The sequence below is a fragment of the Conger conger genome, chromosome 5, assembly GCF_963514075.1.
Source record: "Conger conger chromosome 5, fConCon1.1, whole genome shotgun sequence".
Classification (NCBI taxonomy): Eukaryota; Metazoa; Chordata; class Actinopteri; order Anguilliformes; family Congridae; genus Conger; species Conger conger.
In genome coordinates, this window is record NC_083764.1 from 43,930,933 (window position 1) to 43,953,157 (window position 22,225).

The window sequence follows — 22,225 nt, forward strand, 5'->3', positions numbered from 1 at the left end:
CCTTTTGAAAAACTGCGCTGTTCTGCGTTGTCAGTGCATCTGAAAGTTTCAGGCTGTCCCACTGAAAGTTCACTGCTCTTCTGAATCTGTGCACGTAACACACGGGGTGACATCCATTAAGTAAATGCTGTGATGTAATGAGTGATTAGGGAGCCAAGCTGGTGGCTAAAACCCTGACTTTAAATTAATGTAATGCAATTCACAAGTTACAGTTGCCAAGCTTCTGTTCAGCATCATCTCCCTGTGAAACGAGAAGCCTGATATTGCATTTACAACCAGGAGAACATTCGCTTTGATTTCTGCGCTTCTTGTACACCATGGTGACAGAAACACCTTGCACTGGTTTGCATAATTAATGAGGAATGGAGCTGATTAGCTGGTTGGTTGGCAGTCAGAGACTGTGCTATTGGACCACATTACCATCAATGATACGGGACATATACAGAGTTCCAGGTAGCACTGGAAATAGCAAATGCACACTGTCAGAGTGGCATTCTGCAGGCTTAGCTGGATGTTATATATCTACAGTGTTGCTTCAGTTTCCTCCATGTGTTAACTCCATGTCAGTGTGCTTTTGTGCTTTCATAATGAAGTAAGAACCAGAAGGTGCTTGATCTGTGACAGATATCGGGTAAGGATATCCAGGAATAATTCTTTGCAGCTGGGTCATGGCAAGCTTAAGATATTAACATGTTATGTAACTTGTTCCCTACTCATTTCCTCAGGGTGGTGTGTGTGTGCATGCGCCTGTGTGTGTGTGTGTGTGTGTGTGTGTGTGTGTGTGTGTTTGCGCGAGGGGGGGTGGGGGGGGGGGGTGAATCCAGTGATCCAGAACGCCTGATCCAGCCATATGAGATGTCATTTATGGAGAGACAAGATGTCTTCAAAACAAGCTAAGCCCTTGTGTTGACAGAGATTACATCTGCACTGATCCATTTATCCAAGGTTAAAATGCTTTCTAGGACGGTGTAGATGTTAGCATGCACGTCTGCACTTTGTTTCTGGTTATCTTTGTATTTTCATATTTTCATATATTTTCTGTTCATTTTTCTGTTTTTCCTATTTGAAACACTGCGTACAGGAAAAAAATTAACTTCTGCAATATATTTCACAGGTGTGATTGAAGCATCAGTGCAGAACGGAATATTTTTCGCTGGTAAATTACTGTGGGTAACAGGGAATTATAATACAGACTGCGACTCATTTCTTGTGCTGTAATGCTGTTGTCACTATTGGGATTAAAAATAAGAAAATCATTCTTTTCCCAGTCTTTTCATGTTTGCTCCCAAAACCTCAAACGTAATGATGACTAAAATTAAGTATGGCATCGACTCAGAGAGGAGAAAATTACTCAGACAAGACTACTTTTCAGTTGGAACTGTGATTAAAGAAATGTAGTCTGTGTGGTCTCTATTGTGCCTGTACCGCATTCACCTCAACAGTTTAACTTTAAACAAGACTATTTTAGGAAATGTTTCTCCCGATTTCTTTTCCAATTTTCCTTAAAAATATTGTAAAAGGTTTCCAAAATGAATGTGACTTCTTCATCGTTCATTTGACATTCTTTCTTCTGAAAATGTAGATATTCTTGTAAAAAGAAATCATACAAATTCTCATACATGCCTCTGTGCTATGCCACCACTCTTAAAGTCGACGGTAGAGTTGAAACCCCCCTTCTTTGTCATCGTAGGTCACTTTCTGGACTTGATGAACCGCTCTGAGAACTCCCTACGAGAGTCCTTCCGGGTCACCTACGGCTCGCTCTACAGCCAGAACTCGGGGGTCTTCCACGACCTGTACGGCGACCTGCGTCGCTACTACCGCGGTTCCAGCGTCAACCTGGAGGAGGCGCTGAACGAGTTCTGGGCGCGGCTGCTGGAGAGGCTGTTCAAGGCCTCCAACCCGCAGTACACCATGGGGGACGAGTACCTGGAGTGCGCCACCAAGCAGGCCGAGACCCTGCGGCCCTTCGGCGAGACGCCCCGCGACCTCAAGCTCAAGGTCACGCACGCCTTCGTCGCCGCCCGCTCCTTCGTGCAGGGCTTGGTGACCAGCGGGGAGGTGGTGCGCAAGGTGTCCCAGGTACGCCTCCTCACCTGCTGGCCTGCTGTCGTCTGTGTACTGTGGGCTAAGCCCTTTGCTTTGGCCTGCTAGTAAATGCTGGTTAGTTTCTTCATCGCCTTAGAAACTCGCAACCCAGTTAGGAGCTGTGCCACCGATCCTCAAGGTAGTGAGGGAAGACAGCAAGAGGTGGTGTCGCGTGGAGCTTGAGGAGGTTAGTGTGGAGGAGACGGAAGTTGCTTTTGCAGAGTGGAGTTCCTCCCAGATGGCCGTCTCTGTTGGGTGGTCAGCCCTGAAGCTAGATCGAAGAGGGTCTGGGGAGTCGTTCTAAATGAGAAAAGCAGAGAGTTGAAGATTTGAAGAGAGATAGCTCAGTATGTCTGGATGACAGAGGTGTCAATAGTCAGTTTCTGGGCTTCTAAGTACGGGGATAGCGCAAGCCTGTTTGTAGACTGTGTTGACACATCCAGGAGTTAAGGTGAGCATCTGTAAGAGGAGAGAAGCCTGAGGAGAGGGCTAATTGAGGTGTCGGAGGGAGATGCCATCTCGAAGTAGCGGATGTCGACAGCATTCCCGTCAAAGAAAGCGGGGAAGCCATCTACAGGGTTCAGGGAAAAGGGGGAGGGTTTGCGAGGAGAAAGTACAGTTTGAGCTCGCTCTCAAGAATTGATTGTCTATAAAACCGCCCGATTCACGTACACACACTCGAATGTTTGCCTGCTGAAAAGGTCTTTGTTTCTCTGTGAGAACATCCATCTTAGAACTTATTGCACCTTTGACATAAAAACATTGGCTCATTTGTATTTTATTCCCACAGTAATCTTATTTTACTGGAGAGCCTACAGCAGGTGCATTAGTGTTCCTGACCTCTCTTTACCGCTCTTATTGTTCCAGTGTCCTACATTTCTACTCTGCTGTATCTGCTGGGTTGTCCAATGAGTTATGAAAATTAAAATAACCTCTGAGGTTAATAACCACCATCAGCAACGTTTTTTGGGGGGACTTTTCACATGCTTTGGTAAAAGCTGTTTTTTACCCATTTTACGTCCCCCATTCTTCGTAATTATGTATGTATTAAATATGTATGTAATGCAAATGTAGCGCAATTTATTTAACAGATCATTTCAGAGAAATACACATAGCAAATTCAGGAAAACTGAGGAAAACACCCTGTGAAATTATTCAGATGGAAACCACATACGTACACACACAGACGCACAAAAACACAGGCACAGTGTTAGACACACAGGTACAGGTACAGATGTCTACACACTTCTGAAAGATAACCGTCGCAGCTAGCTATCGTCGCTGCCGGAAGCGAGCGGTCGGGTAAACCGCGGTGGCCTTTGGACCGGGGCGGTTTGCCGCTGGGATGGCAGTTAGTGTCAGCGCGGTGAGGGATGAGCACGGCCTTCCTGCAGACAGCTGCGAGACCAGGGACACGGAGCCCCGGCAGCCCAGCGGGGGCCTCCCAATCAATTAGAACAGGACCATAGATCTTCCCTGACACGGACGCCAAGACAATGGCAGATACCGGTTAAGGTATGTAGAGCTGAAACCTTGTGTGCCAACACAGCCTACAAGCCTCCTCTGAGCCCCCCCCCCCCCCCCCCCCCTCTACACTGTCCAATGCCTGCCAGCACGCCCAGGGTGCAGCACAGTACAGAAACCTGCTAATGCTAATTTCCCCTTTACGTGTTTCATGGCTCTGAGGCCAGCTGAAACGTGTGGTTGTTAAATTGGGGAAGAGTGGCTGAGAATCTGTCTGTAATTAGGGCAGCTTTTCCACAGTACATCTCCGAGTCGCTGACAGGGACTGGCTACCACTGGTCTGATGGAGGTCATGAAGCTCCCACACACTGCTGTCACATATGGACATCTTCTGTGATAATGTTCAGCAGGATAATGATATACACACCCTACTTCTTACTTTAAAGTAAGGTTCATATGTAGTACTGTGTCTTAGGCATCCTTGTTTTTGTGTTATATAAGTATGGTTTTCAATGTTTCTTTCTTTGTTTTCTGCATTAGCATGTCATTAGATTTCCAAACATGAATTTGCCATTAATGTCTTCAATTGAAACCCCTTATTTTTTGTCAGGTTCAGGTTTAGATAACCATGACATGGCATTGTTGTGGTCAGTTTACCATTTCTTGATTGATTTTGAGGTAAGCTTGGGATTGTTCTTTTGAAAAGGTCTATTTGCTGCCAGGTTTACCTGGGGGAATACTAGCTGGAATTCATGATTCCATTAACCTTAAAAAAGACCCAGAATGCAGATGAATCCCCTTCCATCGCCATATTTCACCATAGGTATGATATTCTTTTCAGCATTAGCATTCTCCTTCCAACGCCATCCTACACCGCTGGTTTAGATGGCCACAAACCTCAATTCTGGTCTGGTTTCAATCAAAGTTCCAATCCTGAACTGAGGACATAGTTAACTCCTACCCTTTGACAGGATTTAGTATCTTGTATCTTCACCTGGTGCTGTCTGCACTGTGGTGTACTCAGGGGCAAATTAACTATCCTTGATACACACAGGAGTGACACATTAACCAAACCGCCTGTAGTCACCTTTTTTTGTACTTTTCATCACTGTATAGATAATACATTGTATCACATTTAGTTAAATACCTCCTTAAGTGTCTGTCTATTGCTAAGGAAGTCTCGCACATCTCATGGGCCATTGATCCTCATATCACACTTATCTGAGAAAATAAAAAAAGAACAGTCACTGGTGGCTAGCGGGCAGGTTTGATGTCTTACCCTGGTCTTGTCGTGTAGCTACATTGATTGGATGGATACTCAATTGTGATTGTTTTGTTTTGCAAAACCTAACACATTTAAAATCATCAGATAGTTGGCCTGGAGGCCTTCATGTTCTCCCGGTTCTGCTCATTCCCTCTTCATCGACCGCGGACCACCCTTTACCTGAACGCGTTCTCCATATTAACAAGGGGCACTTTGTCATGACGCGATGACAGGCAACTCCCCCGCCGGAGGAGAGGTTGTAAGAGGACTGCCTGCCTGTGTGGATGACCTTCTCGTTAAGGTTAAGGTCAACCAATCTAATGATTCTTTCACTGGATGAAAGTGTGGGGCAGGGCCACGGTCCTGATTCAGCGGCAGGGGGCGTGTCCTCCCACTGCTTTACTAGTGTTACGTTAGCCGTGTGTAAATCAGTGTCCGATTGTCCTAGCTTTGTGCCTGCTATTGTTTTCGTAAAGTCATGATTAATTGCTCACCTGATTCTTATTTATTTATATACTGGGGAAATATTTGAGCATCTCAGATGGGGCCAAAAATGGGATATTATTGTCTTCCAGTGAGAGGAAGGTTAGGTTCACAGGAAGAAAATGCATTTCCAGGAGCCCTATTCAGAAAGGATTTCATGGGAGCGTATCTTATTTGGGAAAAAGATTAGGGTATTTGATTATTCGGGCTTGTTATTAGAAGAGGTGTTGCACATACAGTTGCTGATTTTAAAGTTAGTGAGTTCCAGATGGAAGTGTTATGACTGAAGAATGTTTTCCTTTCATCATTTCTGAATTTGCAGATATGAGATGAATAACAATTGAGTAACTGATTGTGGAGATAGCAGACCATTTCTGGGAGTAGACTGTTTTAGTATTATAGTCATAAATATGCCATATTACCAAAATATATTTTTTTAGGACATGCCGAAGTTGAATGGGGGCCAGAGAATGGGGTTAATTAATTTGCAAGCCATTTTATGATGATGCATTTTAAGGCCTTGTTGGAGGTTAGATTACAGTACAATAGAGTAATGAATTATTAAATTTAAACTGAATAGTCAAACTAAAGAGGCACTCATCTGCACATTTGTCTGAATATTTTTTGTACCTGTTTTACACTAATTGAACAGTGGATGTAGTTGTTTACTACCCCAGATAGTGTTCTATTCCAGTCCTGTAAAAGTTAAGTTACAGCTCCTTTCTGTTGTGATACTTTCTATAATCTCCCCTTACGTTTGTATACCCTATGTACAACTTTATGAAACACGGAATGGAATGCAGAACCACTGAGGTGCTAATAAGCTCAGTTTGGTTTTAATACCAATTCGATAATAGTATTACTTTGAGATTTTCTCTCACCAACATTGATGTTTTTGGTTTAAAAAAAACAACAACTCATGGTGAAATTGGACCTAAAAGACATTTTGTATTAAAACTAGTGAATTCAGACTTGGATAATCTGAGTAGTGAAGAAGTTATAAAGTTTGCAAAGATTATTTGTGTTGTCTGGGCTTGAAAGAAGGATAGATATATAAAACAAAGTGCAGTCGTTGAGAAGTGTTCAGCACCGGCTGTTTTCTTATTTTAATACTTCCATGTTTCTCTTACTGTTTGTATTTGAAAATAGTCTGGTATATCCATTTTATTAACACCGGCTACAAACATATCCTCCTCCAAGCCCTCTATGCCCATCGCAGCAGCATAATAATTTACGCTATCGCTGTTCCATTTACACACACACACACACACACACACACACACACACACACACACACATATGCATTGAGATATTCAGTGTAAATGTCTATTCCCACCTGTCCAATAAACTCCCGGCAACACAGCAGTTTCCAGTCTGATGGTTTGCTTATTATAACCTTCGTGTTTTCCCTGTGCATGTAGCTGGGATCATTTGTAGGTCAGGAGCTGTTTTCTCTTTTGTTCTTTCTTTTTTTTGTGTTGGCAGGAGAGAGAATTATTTTCATGTTCCTGCTTACGCAGTAATTCAATCTGGAATTGATTGCTTTGTAAAGAGTTGAGCAGCCCTATTTATAGGTCATTAATGGGCGGTTGACTAAGAGTGTTTACCTCACCATGTGGAAATCTGCTCCTCTCATTGCGGTGAGGAGCGTAATCTGCAGCCAGACCTAAGCAAATAAAGGCTGATAGCTTTGTATGTCCTCAGCTCTCTTTTATGTTCAGGTTAGGGCCTGTATGAGTCTAACTGCAATGCGCTTCTTCATTAAGTGACAGTCACTTTTCCCATCAAACCATCAACGCAAGTTTCCTGGTCACTGAAGTGAAATATTTCTGGCACCGAAATGTGGAAAAAATGACTTATTCATCGATCGATGCTAAGGAGAACGCACATTCCGGTTCGGTGGAAATCTGGGCATTATTTATGGTTTCAGAGATTCTGTGTCGTCTTAAGATGCTTGTAAAGGAGACATACAGGTGCAGACGTGCTTTTTTCCCAGGCCGGCTGCATTGAATTATCTGTATTTTCCTTCTTACTTTAATTCCCTTTGAAATGAACTTAATAACCTCGGTCCCTCTGTTTAAATACTGATTCGCTCACTGCTATAAATGGCCCAGCACCTGGTGCATCCCAGCCAATAGTTTGGATTCAGTAGATGCAACAGAAATAAACACAGTCCATTTCACTTGGATGAGCTGAGGCGACGTTCTGGGTATAGAAACAGAATCTGGCTGAGGGGGAGATAAGATGCGAGGGAGAGGCAGATGGGGAGAGTGAGAGAAGGAAAACAAGAGAGAGAGAAAGAACATTGGAGAGGAAAAGAAGAACAAGGAGGAGTAGAGAGATCTTTTAGCAATGGCTGCCGATTCCCTCTCGGACTGCACCAGTTACCAGTGTCCTTTACCTCTCCGGAATGTTCCTTTCCCAGGGGGTGAGCCGTTATATGTAGGCCACGCGCCACGTACTTCCTCTTTTGAGGCTGGAGGTTTGGAGCAGCCAGGAGGCGTCGGAGAGAGAAGCAGGACTGTGCGGTCTTCTTAAGCCCCAGCTGACCTCCTTACATCATCTGCATACTATCACAGGGAGAGACAAGGCAAAATAACAAGAGCTATGTTCATGCTTTAAATAAAAAACAGAAGTGCAAGCGCTTACACAGGAGAGAGAAACAGCTATTCAAACTGACGTACAGGCAGAGTTCTGGGGAACAGTTAAGCGCGCACACACACACACACAAGCGCACACACAGACACACACAAGCGCACACACAGACACATACACACACAAGTGCACGCACACACATACACACACACAAGCGCACACACACTCACACACACAAATTTGGACATGCAGTACAGGCCAAAAACAGTCTACATTCCTTCTCTAACAGTTGCCATTTTCTTCAAAATCCTTACTAAGAATATTAAAATATGTGCGCTAATCTTGTTTTTGGAATGTGGATATTCCCCACAATCCTTATTTGTGCCACAGTAAGAGGATTACACGCTCACATCGCAGATCAATGTAAACAGCCTGCTTCCTTTGACTCCCGGAGAGATCTCTTAAGTGGCACTTTCAAACACGCGCCATCTACAAGGGCTGACACATGCTAGATTGATTCTGTTCCGTCTGTAACATCAGCCCCCAGTTTTCGACCTTTATCCTGTTCCTCTCTGTAGGGAAACAACACGTTCCACTTCAGACAGCCTGCTTCCATTACAGCCATTTTACTTTCACGGGGACAGAGAAACGTATCCAATGGCTTAAGGGTTGTTTTAGACCTTCATCCTGTTCCTCTCTGTAGGAAAACGACACATTCCACTTCAGACAGCCTCAATCCATCTACCGCCGTTTTCACTTTCACGGAGACAGAGAAACGTATCCGATGGCTTAGCAGTTGTTTTAGGCCTTCATCCTGTTCCTCTCTGTAGGAAAACAACACGTTCCACTTCAGACAGCGTGCTTTCATTTACGGCCGTTTTAGTTTCACGAGGAAGGAGAGAAACGTACCCAATGGATTAATGGCCGTTTGTGTTACAGCTGGGCTTGCTACAGTACAGTCACTGTTGCAGATCGTATTGTTGGTCTTAATTTCGAAGGAACATTGGCTTGCTTTGTTGGCCGTGCCACTTGAGAATGCACCGAGTCTTCTGAGGGAATCTCAAACAGTCGGTGCACTGGAGCGGCTTCTAATTACAAAAGGTCTGTTGTCCTGGTCCGCAGTGCCTATCTTTCCTGTTGCTGTAATTCCTATAAAGTATCTAAATGCAATTTCATTGTAATGACTGAAGTAACAGTTGCAAATGGGACACAAGGGCAGTGCTTGTGAGTTTTAACCTGACTGACAATTTAGCAGAGATGTAAAATCCAGGTTCAGAAAGTAAAAGTTCTCCCCGGTATTTTGTGCCAAGCATCTGGGTTTTCTAATTAGCACAATTCCTCAGCAAGGTGGCAGAACTAATTAGCGAAAACAGCTGACTGAGTTCATGGGTGGAAGAAATACATGGCGGGACTTTTACTTTCTGACCCCTGGACTTTACACCTCTGCAATTTAGCCTCAGTGTCCAAAAGGGGCACTTAAAGAGAGAATCTGGAAGGTGCTAACGAGCAATGCTTAATGAGCTGGGATCTCAAAATTGGTATGATTCTTCTTTTTAGTTCAGTGAACCTGGAGTCAGCCTTATGGATTTTCTAAAGGACCAGCAGACTAGTCCACAGAACTGTTTATTGTATATTGTGTGCTGCTTGATGACGCAAACAAAATTTCCCAAAGGGAGCAATTAATTGTTGCATGCTGTTAGCCGGAAGCTGCCCCTATCGCTGCATTGCTTCAGTAAATATCCAGCTGTGTCCATGACTAATTCTGTGCACAATATGAGTCATGTAAGATGCCCTGGATAAGGAAATACGGAAAAATAGTGTTTGTCATCTTCTCTCTTTTCTATGACACTGTCCTCAGCTCATTATGTAGAAGCCCTGTCCATCCTCTGTTGTAAATCTGTTACTCACCAAAGTCTCTCTCTGAAATGTCCAACGCACTGTCCCCCTCCATTTTGACAAGCCCTTAGCATTATATTACAGCTATTTAGCTGACGCGTTTATCCAAAGTGACTTTTACAGTTAATTAGACTAAGCAGGGGACAACCCCCCCCCCCCCCCGGAGCAATGTGGAGTTAATGGCCCAACTGCTACACGGATCCAATCGTGGCTACACCTGGGCTTGAACCACCAACCTTCCGGGTCCCAGTCATGCATCTTAGCCACTAGGCACGGTACACCATCCAAACTGTGGCTGGTGGAGGGGTCTCTACCGCTGGGTTTAGGGTCTTTTACAGAGAGAGATCTGCAGTCCCCTCACATTAGAGCTGAGTTGCTCCAGGCTTCTCCTCTAGGCCCGCTAAGATATAATGAGTCGTAGAGGCTCCATGCACTTTGATGTGGGGGTTTCTTCATCCTCTGAGACCCGTCTCCCCTATAGGCCACATCAGGCAGCTGTTCTGAGATAGGGAGTGTGTCTGTGGGGTAAAACCAACAGACCCGCAGGAGACGCGGGACCCTCAGTTTGTTTTCACAGTTTTATTTTTCTTCTTTTTTTTGGTTGAATATTCTACAAACACAGATGGTGTTTTCTTTCCACTGAAATCGTTTCCAGAAATAGCTCGGCCACAATTACATTTAGTTTAGCATTTTTCCACTTTTTGAGCGAAAGGCTTTTTTCCCCAAATAATATGAGATGCATAGGTCTAAAATAGACTGACTCAGATGTAGATCCATGTTTCGATTTTCACAGTATTATTTCTCAGTGATGTATCTGTCTCCCTTTATTCCAGCCCTGTTCAAAGGACACTTTGAAATGGAAGTGGCCACCATTCCCCTCCCCTGTCCTTAGTTGAGCTCAGTGATTTTCCTGATCTGACAGGCAGCATCAGTGTGATTCATACTCCACTGCATATAGTATTGCATGGTAATATTTACTAAGATGACATCCGAGACTACTGGTAGTGTGCACTGGATGCAATCATTTTTTAATAATGTTCCGTTTTTTGGTGTTCGTTCCCAGTTTAACCCCTTGAAGAATAGGTACTTTGGAATGTTCTAAAAAATTCTAAATCTAAGTGCTCTAGAACTCTGTTGCTTTCTGTTCCAGCAGTGATGCTTACATCAGCATTAGAATGTTCAGCTCAGAACATATTTGCATATTTGTGACCTCACACCTTAAGGGTTTAATGGGGTGACCTTATTATTGTTGCCTCATTCCTCTATCCATTCCGGAAGGTACACTGCAGCCTTTGGGCTGAGCTGTGCTGTTACTGTACTGGAGCACTGTGCATCTGACATGGTCGCCAAAGGCAAGCAGTGGGAGGCCAGAGGAGTCAGTGTTGAAGTGTGAGCTGGTGATACCCTGCTGCTTGAAACACCCTCTCCAACAGGGCAACAATGGGGCCAATTATGTGTCTTCCTGCTAGGCTCTTCTCACAGTCCACAAGTTTTGTCCACTGTGGTGGGCATATCATCGTTTTGAGTGAGTGTCTTGGCTAGTTTTCTGACAGTCCCCTCTTCGCAATTAATTTTTCCCAAGCTGGGGTTGAAGGAATGCTTTGCACAAGGGTTCAGCAGTGTTGTGCCAACCGCAAGATTCAAACATGTAGTATGACCCTCAGGGGCATTGAACAGTGTCCAAAACAACCCCTCCCCCCCCCCCCCCCCCACCACCACCCTCAAAAGCCTTTCTGGTGTAAGGCCCAGCTAGAAGGCAAATATATTTAATGTCTCTGATGATAAGAACATAGAGATAGATATTTTGATAGACTGAGGGATGGATCATCTACAACAGAATCCATAAGATTTTGGACTTTGTTGAGGAGGTCTTTGCTGAGCAGGTCCACGGCTTCGTTGTTTGACGCTTCTCTGAGTTTTGACACATGGTTTGGTTCAGTCTCTCATGAGGACTCAGCATTTTCTGGGTGTATGTGAACACGCCAAATAAACCCAGGCCCCTCTGAAACAAACCAAACTCAGGAGGTGGTCTTAGCACAGTTTATTTGTGGTTCTTTTCAATGTCCAATTCATTTTGTGCGTGGGGAACACAAATGCAGCAGAACCAAATGATAAACACATCTGCTTGAGGAAATTTACCCATAGTTACTGTGATGGAGAGCTGTGGTGTGAACAACAAGTGGTCTGAGAACTCATGAATGCTTAAATGGGGGTCCTCTTTCTAGTCCACTTCCTACGTGAACACAAAAAGAACTGGGTTCATTTTTCAGCTGGTTCATTTTTTGGTTCACAGTAAAAGAACTGAGTTTGGTTCATTTGAAAAGAACTATGTGTGAAAACAGCCTGAAAGTAAGTTGGCACAGTTTGCCAAAGCAGGTTTTTTAGATCCGCTGAAGAAGTCAGGGTGGGAGAAAAAGTATTTCCTGTTCCCAAGGCAGTGAGAATGGAGGAAATGTTTGGCTGAGATTTGGGGGAGTCTGTTCTGAGGTAAGGCTTCGTGGTTTTAATTGGCGACCGAAGAGATCTGAGAGGAAGGTGACATCTGTACGCTTGGCACCCAGCGGGCGGCTAATGCGAGGTCGTCCGCGGGACGTTGGCGTGGAGACCGCAGGGCCCGTCTAGCAATCTGGCAAGCTTATCGCCATGGCGCTACCCTAGCCCAGCAGAGCCAGCTCTGGACCCATCAATCTGAACGTGTGACTCAGAACACCTTTAAAAGGCACTCGGCATGCTTGGACAAGGAAATAAAACCCTGGGAATGTGTTCTGTTGGACGTATTTAGAATGTATTTATAACGGGATTTTAAGACCCATTGACTTGGTGTGTACTTATTTAAGTGTACCCTGCTGAAGCTGTTCCCAAAGATTCACTTTCACTCTTTTTCTAGATTTACATGCCCTAGTGCCATGAAATATACCCATTAAATGAAAGCAGTAACTATGTGGCAGGAATTTTCTAGATGTGCAAATAATGGGATAAAAGAAAAGAGTTACGAATAATTTATAGCACAGAATACAGAACGTATCATCGCCAACAATGACAACATACTCAATGAATTACAATTTGAGGTTGAATACCAAAATGTCGTCATAAAACTGAAAGCAATAATAAGGTTTTACCCATCTATTGGGCAAAAATAGTCAGTGTACAATCCACTCAGCGAGCACTTCATTAGCTAGACCTGTACATGCTTCTTAATGCAAATATTTAATCAGCCAATCATGTGGCAGCAACTAAATGTATCAAAGCAGGGAGACGTGGTCAAGAGGTTCGGGTGTTTCTCAGACCAAATGTCAGAATAGGTGCAAGAAAAGGAGAAAGAAAAAGAAAAAAAGAGGAGTAAAGTAAGGAATTGGAATGAGCCCAATGTCTCGCACAGGTGCGGCTGTTCGCTGTCCGTGGTCCTGAAGGAGAACTCATCCCTGCTCTGTTTCTGCTCCCAGGCTTAAAATAGGAGTCTATAAATACACACGCTGCCGCCTAATTTTCTTTTTTTGGCTGGATTTACATCTTAAATAGATTTTAGACACACACTGTGATTCACAGATCCCTTGTAGTCAGATTTTGGGAACGAGAGAGGAACGGTCATTGCTTGCAAGAACATCCCGGAATTTAATGTGGCTATAGATTTATCTGCTTCTGAGCAGGTGCTTTTATCTGATGTGCAGTATATGGATGCATACATTTTATAGTAAACTATGAGGTCCCCTGGGATCGAACCCACACGCACAGCTCAACCAACTGAGCTGTGCTGGTGGGGTGATTTATGGTTCTGGTGCAGCGAATAGCACTGTTGGCTCACAGCAAGAAGGTACTGGGTTCAAATCCCAACTTGGACCTTTCTGTGTGGAGTTTGCATGTTCTCTCTGTGCTTGTGTGGGTTTCATCCGGGTACTCCGTTTTCTTCCCACAATCCAAAGACGTGAAGGTTAGGCTACTAACAGAGCGTTGCTGTAAATGACCATGCCTGCTCAGTGAACCTACCCTGCATAAATAAAGGTTAAATAAAAATGAAATACACCTCCATTACTCGCACTGCTACTGCTGCTGCACTTCAATGACTGTTTATGCGTATGAAGTTATCAACCTGTTTCTTCCGTACCAGGTTCCCTTCAGCCCAGAGTGCATGCGGGCCATCATGAAGCTGACGCACTGCCCCCACTGCCGCGGGATGAGCTCCACCAAGCCCTGCACCAACTACTGCAGGAACGTGATGAAGGGCTGCCTGGCCAACCAGGCCGACCTGGACACCGAGTGGAGGAACCTGGTCGGTGAGTGCCGTCTGCTGCCCCTGTAGCGGCTAGCGAAGCACCATGAGGGGTAAAGGTGGTAGGCTTCGTGGCAGCTTATCGTGACGACACAACTGTGAAATTAAAAAAAATGCTGTTGCCTTTGGCTTGAATTGACCTTTAGCGGACTGGTTCTGCGTTTGTCTTGGGCAAGTGAGAGGCTAGGGATGAAATCCAACCTCGGACTCAGGAAAATCTGTACACGCCAGGAGACCGTACGGCTATATGGGAAGTGGAGAGCAGGTCTCTCTCACATACATACACACATATACACACATATACACACACACACACACACACACATACACACATGTACACACATACACACACACAGACATACACACATGCACACATACACACATATACATACATACATACACTAGCATGCACACTATTGCGTGCTTGGGGCAGCCTATAAGTGGCTAAGGTACATGACTGGAACCCAGAAGGTTGGAGGTTCAAGCCCCAGAGTAGCCATGATACAATCCAAGCAGCTATAAAGGCCCTTGTGCAAAGGCCTTAACCCTACATTGCTCTGGCGGGGTTGTTCCCTGCTTAGTCTAATCAGCTTGGATAAAAGCATCAGTTAAATAATATGGTCAAACAAAGCCAAACCTGCAATCACATTTGATTTGAAATAAGAGAAGGTGGCACACACCCATGGTATTATGTTATGGCTTGAGTGTCCCTAAATAGCAGTAGAATGTATGATTTTGAAATGCTGGAACTATTTTTAATATTTTATGTATCGTAAGTGTATTGTCAAAATGTGTTTCACGCTCAGCAACACAAAGATTGTCTGGTTATAAATCTTGAATACATTGAAAGATGCAGTGTCACTTTCCTGTGATGAATACCTCTAAAACCTCTTTCTCTCTTTTTATATCTCCATCTCCCACCACGCTCCACCTCAGACGCCATGTTGCAGGTAGCCGAGCGCTTTAAAGGGCCTGCCAGCGTGGATGTGGTCATGGCATTTCTTCCATATCGCATTTCTGAAGCCATTATGACCATGCAGGAGAACCTTGAGGTCTTTACAAGCAAGGTAATCTCAACCAATACCTGTGCGTGTGCATTATATCTGTCCAGTAGTTTTCTGAAAGCGTTATTATCTAGCGTCTAGATTTTCACATTGTGTAAAAAACTCTCAATGCCTCATTTTTACGGTTTACATACGGTTACACATTTCATGCAGCAATAACGAAGTGTCCTTCAGTACACAAAGCACTCGACTTTTATTGTGCAGGACTGGGGCTTTATGACATCATTTTAAAAGGTTTCAAAGCAATGAAACATTTTTATGAAACGGCGGGTGGAACACTGTGGAGAGAAAGACCACATAACAAAGACTTCTCTGTTCCTCGCCCCCTACATCTTAAACTGGGGAACAAGGTGTTTGAGAATGCAGACAGCAATGACAGTCCCCACAGGGCTCAGTGTTATCAGTGAGTCCATGGCCAAACCACCATTTGGGCTGTTAAAATTTTCACACTAGATTTGCGAAGAGGCCAGATTCTCCTACAGTTTAAGGTCTTGCTAACAGCCCAGGATTGAACACCGTCATGCAGCATTGCACATTTTATGGAGAGTGTGCAATTATTGGGACTGCAGGGAAAATGTTGTTGGGAACCTTCATACCAGCAAGTATTATGTTTTATTCTGTGAGGTAGAAATGCTGCTTGCCGAAGACCCATTATTGGACTATCAGGGTGATAATGGATGGATCTAATGGATCGCCCCATCATTATTTATCTTCAGTCAGTGGGTTTTCTGCTGTTTACATTGCAAGCTGGCTGTCAGCCAACTTCTATTTGACAGATTACCACCTATTACAGTCTCCAACTATTAGTCTCTATGAGTGATGGTTAGTCTCTTCTTGTGGCTTCATGTCTACAAGTCCCGGTCAATCTCCAGGTACGGTGTGTCCATGAGTCTTGAGGTGTGTCTTAGTGTCCATGTGTGTCTTGGTCTCCTGACAGGTGGTCTGAAGTTGTGTCTGATGTGAGGTCATCTTTCATCTCTCTCTAGGTGTTCCAGGCTTGTGGGAATCCCAGGATGGCTGGGACTCACAGCTCAGGGACGGAAGAGGTCAGGAAGAGAGAGAAATTTGCTGAGGACAAGATCACCGCCGTCACCAGCAGCACCACCGGAGCCAGGCTGGAAAAGCTGGTCAGTGTCCTCTTCCCTCATTGGCCGTCCGTAAGCTCTCCCTATATCCAAAGCTGTTCAATGAGCGGCTTCCTCTGAAAGAGAGCTTACATGCCTGGGAGGCCTGCAGCATAGTGGTTAAGGTACATGACTGGGACCCGCAAGGTCGGTGGTTCGATCCCCGGTGTAGCCACAATAAGATCCACACAGCCATTGGGCCTTTGAGCAAGGCCCTTAACTTGGCCAGCATTGCTTCAGGGGAGGATTGTCTCCTGCTTGGTCTTATCAACTGTATGTCGCTTTGGGTAAAAGCGTCAGCCCAATGACATGTAATGTAATGTAATGTAATGTAAAGTAATGTAATGTAAGAGTGCTACATTTAACCATCATTAGAGCCTGATGGAAAAGATTCCTCCTCCTGTTTATCTGTGATAAACCGAGGGTGTCAAACGTGAATCCCGGAGGGAGTGTTTTTTTTAAGGTTTCCCTTTGATCATCAGTATTGGAAAGTACATGTATCCTTATCCAATGAATGATTTAAAAAAGACTAGAAACCAGCAAACAATTCAGCCCTTCGGGACTGGAATCTGACATCTCCGTGATAAACTAGGACCGCAAACAAAGCCTTCATTGAAAAGTATATCCTAAGGGCTGGGGCTTTCAAAAGAAAAAACGATGTTGAAAAACGGAATAGCAATTAGATCGCGCAGAAGCTGTTTGCATGAATATGTGATCTGCAGGCCGGCAGGAGGCCTTGAAGCCGACACGCAACTCTGTAACGGTCTGGGCTCGTGTTCTCCGCAGGTGGTTAATGTGACCGCTAAGCTGAAGGAGGTGCAGCAGTATTGGGTTCAGCTGCCCGGTACCCTCTGCAGCGACCGCGTGGTGGCCGGACCGGCCAATGAGGACAAGTGCTGGAACGGCATGACGAGGGCCAGGTGAGACTGACCGGGTTACCGGGCGGATTAGCGGCTCGGGAATTTCATTCCGTTCAAGTTTGTTTATTTAATTTTAAAGGTAGATTTGGCAAAAACAGCCACAGAAAACAGGTATACCAGAGAACATGTCCTGTGTCACATTCATGGAAAAACAGTGAATTGTTTGTTACGAAAAGAGAGAAGAATGGAATGGCATGAGTAAGTTCCCTCCACAAATTCTTCCACCTGTTGCTTGCTGTATGCTCCTAAATTCTAATACATCCTTCTCTACCATCTCAACAAAGATAACCAATAATCCGATTTCAGTGGGTTTCTTTTTACTGTTGTATCCTCAAGTAAGGCGCTAAGCTGAAATAGCTGTGGGAAATATCCAACAATGGAAACAGTTAAGCTGTCATATGAGATACAGATAAATGCCTCTACCAAGCAAATATACTGTACGGTATAATGAAATAACCCGAAGATTGTAAAGGTTTAGTTCTCTCATAAATAGCCTTGACTGGGTGGAGTAAGTGGTAATATACTGTGATGTAATACATGGAGACAAAGACAAGGAGAGCAACTCAGTTATTCTTGTGAGGAAAGCTGAGTGAGCTAAAAAGAGAAACTAGGTGCCTGTACGTTTTTCATAAAATCACACCAACACATGAGCATTATATATGTCGGGGATAATGAAACCGCAATCCTCTGAGGCTAAGAACTGCTGGTCTTCCACCCTCCCTTTACCTGGCAGTCAGGTGTGAACACAGTCTGGCCAATCAGTAGCACTAATTGTTCAGTTAATTAGAAAAGAGAACCAGGGCCAGATTTAGATTTGAGGGCCAGATTTGCTGATCACTGACATACAGGATGTTCCAGCCATAGGGAACCTTGGTCTTGTACTTGCCTGTTTGTATGCAGTTGAGCAGAATGCTAACGTGCTAACTCTCTATCCTCTTTCACAGTTATCTTCCTGAGCTTATGGGCGATGGTCTGGCCAGTCAGATCAACAACCCTGAGGTGGAGATCGACATCACCAAGCCAGACATGACCATCCGCCAGCAGATCATGCAGCTCAAGATCATGACCAACCGCCTGAAGAACGCCTTCAATGGCAATGACGTCGACTTCCAGGACACCAGTGAGTGACACAGCACCCCCTAGTAGCAAGGAGTATCACTAATAAAGCCTGACTGACCACTAATTGCAGATTGTGTAACATACACTCAGCTGGGACTTATACATTGGCATTGGATTAGTTGCTCTGCTGTGGTTTAGGAAAATGTTTGGCATAAAAACCAGACCAGTGTTATATTTTGTTGCACACTGGAAGGAGTTCTTGAAAATATCTGCTTACTTTTTAATGTATTTATTGTTCAGTTAAAACCACTGTGAAAACCAGTGAAGAAACATATCATGTGTTTCAGATTTTTCACTTTCTGGCATGCACATAGAACCGAAAAAGTAAGGTATTATATTCTTGACACTGATGTGAGTTGAAGGGAGATGAAATTCTTCCTGCATAATGATGCTGGCTTAATAATACATACCAGAAAGGCAACAAAAGTCTTACTCTGATTTTGCGAGTTCTTAGTCTCTCTGAAATCCTTTCCATCTTTGTCTCATCTGTGGGAGCTTGTCTATTGTCTCTGGAGGGGGCGATAACACTTATTATTAAAACTGGGACCAATTAAACCCAAGATTAAATTACATATTTATGTCTGGTGTCATGATGGGATTTTATGTTTTGCCTGGGAACATGAGCACCCCCTTGAGTTCTTTTATGGCAATGCCAATTAACAACATACATTAACTAATAGTTAGCATCTTCGCCGTCGGGATTTAACTGGCATTGCAGCAGGATTTAGGGCTAACTGGGTCTTAGTGTATTATAATTGCGATATCTAACAAGCTGAGATTGCAGAGGCTCCAGACCAGTGCAGGGGTATTGTTGAATCCGTCAAAGAGACGTTACATCTTTATTTTTCAAATGGTTTGGTTGACCGACAACCTTCTTGTGAAGGGACATGTCTTTCCACTAGGCTTCATGAATCACCGACTGTCATTTCCCTGAGTTTCCTGTCTTTGGCCCCGCAGGTGATGATGTCAGCGGGTCAGGAAGTGGAATGTGCGCGGAGGAGTTGTGTCCCCGCGGGCCCCGTGTCATCATCCCCAACACAGACGGGCCCAAACTGTACGCCTATCCTTCCGGAGACAAGGTGCACAGCACAGGCAGCCAGCTCCACCCCCGCGGTGCCCTTCTCCTGCTCTCATTGGCCCTGCTGCTGTTAAGGCGGTAATCGACAGGAGCCTGCACCAATCGGGACGGTGTCTGGGACAGGGGCTGTGGGAGGGAGGGAGGGAGGGAGGGAGGGGGAAAAGGGTTGGGCTAGTAACTTTGCCAAAAACAAAAAATAAATTCATGAATATATGAATGGACTGCCTTTCATCCTGGAGAAGAAAAAATGGAATAACGATTACTCCTTGTTTCTGTTTCTTTGTTATTATTAGAGCTGGTTTTGCGCATCTTCTTGTTTCTGGTGTTTGGGTTCTCTGGAAATTCTGTACCTAAGAAATGTCAAAAGAAAATCTACAGATATGAATATATATATATTTTAAAGTTGTGTCTGCACACAGGGGGCTGGCTTTGCAGTAGTGCTGAGCCAAACTTAAAGGAGCACTGTCACACTTTCAGTTGAGCTTATTTGGATTAAATGCTTAAATTATGTGTGTAGGCCTTCACTGTCACTGTAGCCATTTCCTAAATATGGAGCAAAACTTTGAAGGGCAAACACGTCCAGTGACGTCACTGGATGTATGTGGCTTGAATCTCCAGCCTGTGTTACCCAGAAGGTAACGGGCGCTCAAACTCCACCCTTGAATGCAGAGACTGGTTTATGGATGGCCACCCATCCAGGCGATCGCATGACACTCCCACGAAAATACGGTAACGTTAGCAGACAAATATCATGGAACCTAACTGGCCTAGCCTGAGCGATATGACGGACAGCTCTGACTTAGCAGAGTTAGAGGACAAGCTTTTCGATTTTGATGAAGAAATACAACCTTACAGTTTTGGACCAGAATTTACAGAGGAAGGATTGCGTGAGCTAGAGAGAAAAACAGTAGAGGACGTATTTGCCCTTAGAAGTATTGCTCTATATTTATGAAACAGCTTCACTGACGGTGATTTAAAAAAGGCATACACACATAATTTAAGCATTTCATCCAAATAATCTCAACTGAAACAAGTGTGATAGTGCTCCTTTAAGTTTTTTTCTACTCTATTAAATTCAGTATTTATTTATTATAATAAAGAATAATAATTTAGGAGTGTTAGGAAGGCTGGGTAAATTACCGACCAATTCATTTTTTGGTCCAAAGTGTGCACATCCTTACATTTGGAACAAATGGCAGTTGATGGATTTTAAGGAAGATTATAATGACCTTCTTGGCTGCAATAAAACCCATAAAAGCTACATTAGTACAAAAACTACAGCAAGAAAAACTGAAAAATAAAGATGAGACTGCACTTTTACAGATCAGTACCCACTGAGTAAGAGCTGGATGCTGTGAACTGTATGTGGAGAGACTTATCTTTGGTAAAGGCATCTCTGCATGTCTAATGGCCTCTCTCGCTCTCTCTCTCTCTCTCTCTCAATCTCTCAGGCTCTCTCACATATACTCTCACTCTCTTGCTGTCTCTCACACACACACTCCCTCTCCCTCTCTCTTAGTCTCTCTCACACCCTCTGTCACTCTCTTGCTGTCTCTTCCACACACACTCCCTCTCCCTCTCTCTCTCTCAGTGCTGGCAAAGAGACATCAACAATATGGAGAGTTTTGAAAACCAAAAGTGACTGCTCAGCTCTTTCCATTAGAAATGGACAAACTGGCATATTAAGAATGACTATACATAGCACATAACATTCAAGTAGCAGTGGTTTTGAAAGTGGGGTGGTTATGTGTGTAGCTTTGGCACCTGTTTGTTTTTGTTTTGTTTTGTTTTGTTTTGTTTTTGACAGTCACAGAAAATAATATATGTTTAGGTTCTTTTTGGTGACAGTGAGGGATATAAATGAATGACTTTGATGGAGGTACATTTTTGGAAAGATCTTTTCTGTCGTTGAGCCCCAGATTAGCCAGCGCTGCACCATATATCCGCTTTTGATGAACTACATTTTGTACAAGCCTCTCAGTCTATTTCTACTGTGCATATATGTTCTAGAGAACACTGCTGTTGACGTTGTGGTGACTTGTCTATAACACCACACCTTAGCTTCATAGAAATATGTGTGTCAGACAGAATTCAGACAGGATACTGGAGGAATAATATATATGTGAATGTTTTTTTGTTTTTTTTAATAAAGAATTTGTGCTGTCGTAGGAGGGTTGAAGAGGGTGTCACTGATTACAATTTTCGCAGAACTGGCAGTATGTGATAATGTGGTGGGGGGGTACAGCCGGGGGTGTAAAATAATTGGTTGTTATTCTTGTCGCCATGGTGACAAATGGTGATTGGGACAGACAAAATGGTGGGGTGGGGGCGGAGGGGTTGCTTGTACGTATGAATGCTCATTGGTGATGGCTTTGTCCATAGCACAATGCAGCAGTGTACCCCTGTAGATCTTTGTTGATGTTCCTTCACCCAAAGCACCTGTAAGATCGCTCGTGCTATCATGACAGAAGAGTTCACGACCTTGGACTTGCCTAAGTTTGCACACCCCCACCCAGCTCCCTGTCCTTCTCCATCAAGGTTGTTCTTCCTTATAAACGTCTTTCCTTATGGTGCGGTTGGCCTTCACGGATGGATGGATGGTTAGTACAAAACAGAATGATGGAGACCACCACTGTCTCCAGAGGTGATTGATGAGGGACTTGGATTGTGGACACAGATGGAAATGTACAATTCTTTGGAGTCACCTGCTGCTTGTCACGATTGATGAGGATTCAGATCCCGGATTATGACGGAGGCAGACAGCTTTAAAGCAAATTAATTAAAATGGAAAATTAAGAGATATGAATCAAGGGCCCTTGGACTGACACTGTCAAGCCGTGAATGCAGCTGGTGTCATTGAAAT

General features: G+C 44.1%; 1 protein-coding gene across 1 annotated transcript in view; it reads left to right on the top strand.

The window, feature by feature from the left end:
* LOC133129114 (glypican-1-like) overlaps positions 1-19,482 on the top strand; it is a 75,926-nt gene extending 56,444 nt beyond the window's left edge. Inside the window, exons 3-9 of the mRNA XM_061242958.1 lie at positions 1,691-2,082; positions 13,896-14,061; positions 14,994-15,124; positions 16,108-16,248; positions 17,032-17,165; positions 18,110-18,285; positions 19,242-19,482. Coding sequence (XP_061098942.1) covers positions 1,691-2,082; positions 13,896-14,061; positions 14,994-15,124; positions 16,108-16,248; positions 17,032-17,165; positions 18,110-18,285; positions 19,242-19,444 — 1,343 coding nt within the window. The 3' untranslated portion in view covers positions 19,445-19,482. The remainder of the gene's footprint in view (positions 1-1,690; positions 2,083-13,895; positions 14,062-14,993; positions 15,125-16,107; positions 16,249-17,031; positions 17,166-18,109; positions 18,286-19,241) is intronic.
* Positions 19,483-22,225: the final 2,743 nt, after the last annotated feature.